Source organism: Malania oleifera, chromosome 10 (genome assembly GCF_029873635.1).
Source record: "Malania oleifera isolate guangnan ecotype guangnan chromosome 10, ASM2987363v1, whole genome shotgun sequence".
Classification (NCBI taxonomy): Eukaryota; Viridiplantae; Streptophyta; class Magnoliopsida; order Santalales; family Ximeniaceae; genus Malania; species Malania oleifera.
Genome location: NC_080426.1, coordinates 28,079,837 through 28,088,153, shown reverse-complemented (window position 1 = coordinate 28,088,153; position 8,317 = coordinate 28,079,837). Strand labels below are relative to the sequence as shown.

The following is an 8,317-nucleotide window of genomic DNA, read 5'->3' as shown; positions in this document are numbered from 1 at the left end:
GAATTATGAAATTATGTAAAACTTAATTACATGTATGCACAATTTTTATAATAAAAAAATTGTGTGATATATTTATAATCTACTGACTTTGTTAAGCATGCTTTTTAATATATATAAAATAAAGTCTTCTTATTTCCAAAAATACAATTGAACTCTTCCCCCCCCCCCCCCCCCAAAAGAATATTTTTTATATGGTACAATTAAAACAATTTGGTTAACGATGAAAAATTATATAAGAGACTTATCCATCCACGTGTCTATATGTCTGTTTCCTTAATTATGCACTTAATGAAAATCAGTCTCCCTTTGATATTGATAATTGTAGAATCAATTTGTCACATGTATAACATTAAGGACAAATACATAGACATGTGGAGAGAGTTTTTTGTATAATTTCCCGTAATGTTGTATAGCATGTTAGATAATAAAACAAGTAAGAAAAATGTTCAACTATGAAAAAGCAAACAGGCCTATAAGGGAATTCTGGTTGATTGAGAAAGCCATCACAGTATGTTGTGATAGGCAGATGGCATGAATAACATGGCATCAACATAGGTGACTAATTTTCTTTTTTTGTTTTTGTTTTTTGTCTAAACATAATTTAAATTGAAATAAGAATAAATGTTTGGTGGAATTGTGAAAATTTATATGATTTTTTTAGAATAAAAGTGTTCTTTTGTTTCAAAAAATAAAGACTGAAGATTGAGAAAGGAAAAAAAAAAAAATGACTAGTGGAATTTGTGGTCTTTTTCTTTTAAAAAGAATAAATACACTTCATTTTATTATTATTTTAAATCTTAATATATTAAAAAATTATTGGTAGAAACACAAGAGACTTTTACATTCAAAGAAAATATTCTTAAAATCAAAGTAGAATATTTGATTGATGCACATAAATTAATATATTTTTAAACTTAAAAAATATGAAAAAAGAAGAAGAAGAGATGCAGCCTTTTTGGAGGCCATATGTAGAAATCTCCTAATCAAATATCGTGACACTCAAATATGAAAAATTGCAATGCTAATTTTATTAAAGCATCCCTAAACCATGAGTTTATTTGCTACGATATATGTTAGTTGTAGCATCATGGCCACCAAAGCCTTGTAAGAATTGAGTTACTTGGGCATCAATATTCTATTATTATTATTATTGGTGGTATTATTTTTTTTTTTCAAGGTTATGAACAGAATCGAAGATAATTTCTCTCCCCGAGATATAAATACCCTTTTCATTTGTTGGAATTCATCATTCATAAGATAGAAAATTTCAACACGGTCTTGCAACAGTACAAATTTGGTTAAATATTCAATTCTACTCATTGTCTCATTCTGTGAGGTGGGAATCTCCGGGGCAAGCCAATTATGTTTTCGTAAGATTAAATTTTATTTCTACTTTTCACTTGAAAAAACTATGTAAACCTTGGACTACATTTGGTTTGCCAAATAATAATTCTTGAGAACATAATTTAACACAATGAAAAATTTGTGGAGTAGAGATAATAATTATTCCTCATGATTGCATTTGATATAAAATATGCAAAAACATAAAAAATTCTCATAATGAAATTTAAGAGTAAATATTTCTCATCTCTTCCTTAATAAATCCTGTTTGGGAGGGAGTAAAACAGGCTCTGCCTAAATGTCAAGTGGGCCTCAAGAGGCGTGGAGAGGTTTTGTTACCCTAATTTGGTGCTTACTATTGTGGTTCCCCAGAGTACATTTGCTCTTCTTAATTACCACCACCCATTACTCGCTACTAACTAACGATTGTTGTCATCAAGCTGCAATGATGAAAATCCTTAGCACTAGGAAAATTTAGCGAGTGCAGGAATTATTTTCTCTCGTTTCCTATTTTATGCGCCGGCTGGAAGAGAAAAGAAGCAATGGCACAGGCCACCGCCTGCCTAACTTTGACCAAACTCCTGCGCTCCCTCCTCTCGGATTCCCCTATTTTCACGGTCCAAGATTTTCACCTGGTGGGGCCCACTCTTCGCCCTTTTAGTTTTAGGTTTTTAATTTTATCCCCTCCGTCCAAACAGGGCCTAGTCAATGGAGGCTGGGGGCGCAGTCAAGATGCCTTCGACCCAAAAGTCTTGCACATCGCCGTGACAAAATCTACAAACCTCATCTAGGAAGAGGGTGTAAATAAAATACAACCATACTCATCCCATTTCTAAAATGACGGCTCAGCAGCGATCATCTCTCAACACACACATCCCAAAATCAAACAAAACCTTCACGTTCGAGCAGGAGCAAAGATGAACCAACAAGAACGATCTTCATTTTTCTTCTAAATGCAAAGAAGCCATTCCTATCATCTTCCCTTTTTTTACCCTTTTTATTTTCCTTGGGCGCCTTTTCTTATCTTTTGGGTGTTCTTATTTGGAGGGAGTGTGGTGGGGAAGTCCAAGCTGCATCTAATGTTTTTGGGGACAGCTGTACGGTGGTTCGGCCTAATGGGAAAGCTGGGAGAAAAGGATACTTCACTAAAAGACGAAGAACCATGATATTTAAAACATGTTTTTCTCAGCCCCAACCAACCAATCAACCTTCCTTTGTGCATAGTTTGCTTGACCCGAACGAGAGATCAGGGTTCACGGACCAAATTCAACCTTATCGTAAACAAACCAAGGTTAAACAAATTTGAGTTCAGATTGACTTTTCAGTCACCTAATATAAAATTCCAAACAGATTTTGCCACCGCTGCTCAGGCTTTTTTGACAACATAAAGAGAGGACATCCCACCCAAAAATTTAAAAAAAGGATAAAAAAAAAAAAAAAAATCCATGGTAACGAGGGAAACTGGATAGAGTTAGGTGGGGGGCGGTGCCCTCTGGTCTCTGGGCGCAGTGGACACACTGTCCTAAATACAAAATATCCTCTTCAGTGACACCCCCACCACATCCAGCAGCGACATAGCACCAAAGCAAAAAACAAACCGCAATATGGGATTAATATGTATAGACGCATGTGCACATATAAAACATCGACTACATGCTGCATACAATATATATATAAAGACACGATCGAAACAACAAAATGCTACTGATTAACCATTTCACCAGCGGTATTGAACATAGGTCGGCAGGGTCCTTTCCAAATTTCTCTTTCGACCCTCTTCTTCAATACCACTGCGAAAGCTAATTCTAGACCGACCCTACGCTAGATGGAAGAAAGAAAAACAAAAAGAACGCTACAGAAGACAAACCCCAAGTTCATAACACAGTTTTGGACATCTATGAAAACAGACATATTTAACTACCTACTTTCCCATAGGAAGCATTACTTCAATCCAGAGAGTTCAGAACAGCGCAAAGATGATCTTAATTCTCCCTTAACACATATATGCAGCCTTAGTGTGCTTCTAGAGAGAGAGTCCTCTCCATGTCTGATAAAATGAGAGCACAAAAAGACAGATCACGCATGCTACTAGTCTCTTCAAAGGTACCACATCGACGCGTCCTGCTTTGCCAGTGGATCCGCACCACCATAATCAACTGATGCCATGTTGTTGAACATCAATGGGGAGCCAAACCTGAACTCAGAAGCCATACCCTCATTGGAATTGTTATCAAAAAGAGATTCGAATGCCTTACACTGCTCGAATTGAATTTCGGATGGAGGGAAAACAGAATGATTATTCACTGGCATTGGCATGCTATTGGTTTCCTCCGGCACTTTGCATCCCATGGCACCTCCATGGCTGTAGAAGTTATCTTCTAGTTGAAACTGAACTTTCTGCTGCTGTTGATTTTGGTCACTCGTCAGACTCAGGTTCCCAGAATTCAAGCCCTTGTTACGGTGAAGATTGTTATTGTTATTGTTATTGGTATTGGTATCATAGAAAGACATTAGATCAGAAATCACTTTTTGCCCATCTTCAGGAAGTCCGACTTCAGAAACATTGAAAGGAGTAGGAGTTTGGTTTATTGGTGTAGCAGCCGGCTTGTTTTGAGACAAGGGTAGGGAGAAGCTCGTGGGCTTATCATTGTTTATTTGGAAGTTTGGCATGACAAAAGATTGGGAAGAATTACTCCGGTATGGACAATTCATCTGGTGATTGTTTCTTGCAGTCCTGTCAAGAAACCCAAGGCGATAATCATTATAAGGGCAGTGAGGACACTCACAGGTATAAATCTTACGATCCATCATCATCTGTGGCTCATCAGATGGCTGCTTCCTCTTCTGCATAAAATCTGAGTTGCCATCCACAAGCTCTCCCTTAATCTGAGGTGCCAGCTGTGGAAGCATCATGAGCTTATCTCTACAGTTCCCTGATCCTCCAAACCCCAAATTGAACATGTTAATATCACGGGGTTTGCAGTCCTCTGCTTCATAGTTTGGTTCGTCTTCAACACCTTCAACATCATAATCGCTGGTATCACTGATGACCAAAGACCCACTCCCACTGGCAGACAGAGGGGGGCAGCTCTCAGGATACAGCTTCCGGGACAATGCTTCCTCCTGGTTGATAATGGCCAGCCATGTTGCACTCTCCTTCGCTGTCATTTTGTCCTGCAAGCATTTAGATTGACGAACAAGCTTGCGGATCTTTGCAATGTCAGGAGACATGTGCTTGATCACTGCTGTCAAAACACTAACCTTCCAAGCCTTCTTCAGATCGTGAGGCTTCTTGTATGGCGGAGGCCCTTGATCTTTGGGCAGACCCAACTGAGGCCACCATTCCTCATTCCCGGTAGGCCACCATGGAGGAGCAATCCCCTTCTCTAATGGGAAGCGTCTCTGTGGTGGATCACAGTGCTGCATCAGAGCTGACAGGAGTGAGCCAAGAGTAGTGTCTTGGAGCTCTTGCAAAGTGTGGGGAGTGGAGGCTGCAGAATTGCAGTCCTCATTCTTCCCTGGGAGTGAATGATCTGCCTGGTACTTGGCTATCGCTGCAGGACCATTCCGATCAAATCTAACTTTCTCCTTCCACCAAGCTCGAAGATTGTCAGAGGCTCCACTCACCGGTTTTCCTTTCTCAGGGATGATCCCATATACAAAGCCCTGGGCTTTACAAACTTCCATCATTTTCAGCATGTATTTCAAAATTCCATCTTGAGCACGTGACATCTTCTTCCTTCGGGCTTGCTCTTGGGATTGACGCTGCTTTGCATTGTCGATTCCTTCCTTGCCTTTATTCCGTTCTTTAAGACGCCTGTGGAGCATCCGATCTCGCCACATCCTCCTCTCAAGCTCATCCACATCCATTTCTTCATCAGAATAGTCCTCTTCAGCAGTTGCTTCTGGTTCATTTTCCGAGGGTGCCTCCCCAGGACGAGGAGGAGCAGAGAGAAAATCAAGATTGCCACCAAAACCCATTTCTTCAAAAATGCCCATCCCCATTGGTATACACCAAAATGAACAAAACCTGGGACTGATAATCAGTTTATTTAACAGTTATACTCCACCTCTGCTTATCAATCTCTCAAAGCTGATCCAATCCCACTGCTTTTCAAGTTCGGAATATACAAATCTGAAAATATAAGAAAGTCAAATCTCCCTCTTGTAACCAAATATACAACAGAACGGCTCAGATACAGCCTAGACTCCATTATATTTAACAAAAAAATTGAATACACTGAATCTTAACTAGTAGTCAAGTACAAGGGTACAGACAGCAAACAAATTTTAATAATGGTGTTCATTAATAAGAGAACTAGATCCATTTAACACAAAAAATATATAAAAAAACTTGAGGTTATATTCACATTCACCCGAATAAATGAGGATATATTCACGTACACAATTCAAGAGACCAAATATGTTCGCTGTTTATTTTTGAGAGATGATGCATGAATGGTTTTTCTCTGTAGTTTTGAAGTTTGAACCCATAACCTTAAGTCCAGAGCTTAGACAAAAGGCTTCACGTACACTGAATCAAAGGAACAAAACAAACACATCTGACAAGAACAGCCACGAAACCATCTCTTTTGAATTAATCAAACAGCCCGTTACGAGTAAACACAAATACAGAAAATATAATCCCAAGACACAGCTCAGAGCTCAGAGCTCAGAGAGAGAGAGAGAGAGAGAGAGGGGGAGAGAGGAAAACGAATGCGAAAACAAAAACCAAACCAAACCAAAACAAAACAAAAAACAAAAAGCAAACTATCAAGCTAATAACAATATTAAATAGCAATAGCAACAATAGTAAAAAGAGAAAAGAGAAAAAAATAATAATAAAAAAAGTATCAAATTAATAATAATAATAATAATAGTAATAATAATAATAATAAAAATAGTTGCAATAGCAGGCAGAGAGGATCAACCGCAGATCTACTCGCCTTCAGATCCGTTTGCCTCGCCGAAGATTTGTCACACAGAGTCCGTTCAAGCTTTTGATATAAATATCAAGTGAATTTTTAAAGAAACAACTTTTTTCTTCACATGAAAAGAAACCACTTTTTCCCGTGTCCACCCTACAAAATCTAATACGTATTTTTTGTGTTTTCAAATTTGAGTATGTAAGCACGCGCTATTCTGGCTAATGCATCGAAATTATTGAAAACCATATCAATTTATGATCCAGGTAACCAAAAATAGCGATTTCCAGTCAACACATGTTCTCAAGAAGAAAAATAAAAACAAAAATCACACAGAGAAATTAAGGAGGACCAAAGAAGACTACGAGCCGCCTTCGAGCTAACGAATGACGAGCATCGTCAGGGAAACGGACTCGGACTCGGACTCGGACTCGGACTGGGACTCGGACTCATGCCGAATCGTCCATTAACTCATCAATCCAGACGTTAAACTTAATTATGAAGAAATAACCGCTAGTAATCGAATCAAGCATAAAAAACAGATGAAATTCAAGCTATGAACTGGTCAATGATCGAAAAAAGAAAAACAAAACGCAGGGAATCAAATTATTCGTCCTCCTCATCCTACTAAGCAGAAATCAAAGAATTCACGAAAAAAAAAAAAAGCGGAACTCCACAGATCGATCCGAGAAAGTAAATTCAGAGAAAAAGCTTAACAAAAACTCGAAAAAAATAACAGAGAAAATCTTACGGGACTCCTATTTCTTGGTATCTGCCATTGAAGCTCGCTTCCTCGAGACGAAGTGGCAGCTCCGCGTCTAGCGCGCGCGCGCGAGAGAGAGAGAGAGAGAGAGAGGGGAGGGGGAGAGAGACAGAGAAGGCGACGGTCCTTTTGGGTTGTTTCTATTAGGAGAGAGAGAAAGAGAGTGGAGACGAGGTGGCTCTTGCTGCAGAAGCCAGCGCAGTAACTTTTTCGCTACCTTTTAACCATGGTGCGGTTAGCTTTTCACCGCGGTTGACTCGCGGGGGACCTGCGTTAAGTTATCCAACAGTGTATTTTACGGGGCACTATCGCGTGCGACTGCTCGTTCCGAAACGCTCGTCTGCCACAGCAAGGGTGATGACATGTGGCGAATCAAGAAATCAAGTGAACCAAGTTGTGGTGGGGCCGAGGATTTGGGCAGGGAACACCGTAACACGGTGTGAGTTATCGCACTTTAGAGTTCTGCCAATGCGCGGGGGCAGCGGAGTCGGAACGGCGTCCGAACGTGCGTTCCATAAAGGAGCAACTGGAAGCGAAAGCCTACCTTCCCGGAAGGAGGTCAATTAAATTATTATTTTTATTATATTTGAAGATGTGTATTTACTGTTACGCCCTTGCTTATTATTCAATTTAATCATATTAGGATAAGTTCGTGTTTCATGGCTGGATGAATGAAAATTCGATGTTGTCCAATCAATCGGCCGAGTATTATATAATAAAAAAAATAATTTATGAAAAAAATATATTGATGATTAATTAATTGTTTTTTTAAGAATTGAATTCATTTGATTAATTGTAAATCACATAATGAGTTATGCTCATAAAAAATAAGTAGCAGGAATAGATTAATAATTTTAAATCACAGTATAAAGTTAAATAAATATTTACAAATAAAAATAAAATAAAAGTTAATAAAAATATCCAAACAAATTTATTATAAATTGCTAATAGATAATTTATTAATGACTACCTCTTTACAATCTAGTAATTAATCGAATTGACTCGACTCTAGTTATTTGGTTTATCTACTCTATGAGAGAGAGAGAGAGTGAGGGAGAGAGAGAATTAGTTTTGTAAAATAGTTTCAGCTAAGTATTAATTAGGTTAATTAATTGATAGAGTATAAGCATACCTTTTATTCACTTATTTATAAAATATGTTAATGTAAATAAGAAATCATTTAACACTAACTTATTAGCTATTTAACTCGTTGACTCAGTAATTTTTTTTTTCTTTCGATAAAATATTTGATATGGAAATATGGAAAAACAAAAAAGATTAAGAAAAA

At 38.1% G+C, this 8,317-nt stretch overlaps 1 protein-coding gene across 2 annotated transcripts; it reads right to left on the bottom strand.

The window, feature by feature from the left end:
* Positions 1-2,929: 2,929 nt before the first annotated feature.
* LOC131166337 (ETHYLENE INSENSITIVE 3-like 1 protein) lies at positions 2,930-7,379 on the bottom strand. Of its 2 annotated transcripts, none has more exons than XM_058124795.1 (2): positions 7,018-7,379; positions 2,930-5,476 (listed from the first exon to the last, which is right to left on the bottom strand). In XM_058124795.1, exon 2 carries the CDS (start codon positions 5,344-5,346, stop codon positions 3,439-3,441), a length of 1,908 nt encoding a protein of 635 aa, XP_057980778.1. In that variant the 5' UTR covers positions 5,347-5,476; positions 7,018-7,379; the 3' UTR covers positions 2,930-3,438. The 2 variants fall into 2 exon arrangements, with proteins under 2 accessions (XP_057980778.1, XP_057980779.1); XM_058124796.1 differs by having other exon boundaries at positions 5,746-7,195.
* Between the last annotated feature and the right edge of the window lie 938 nt (positions 7,380-8,317).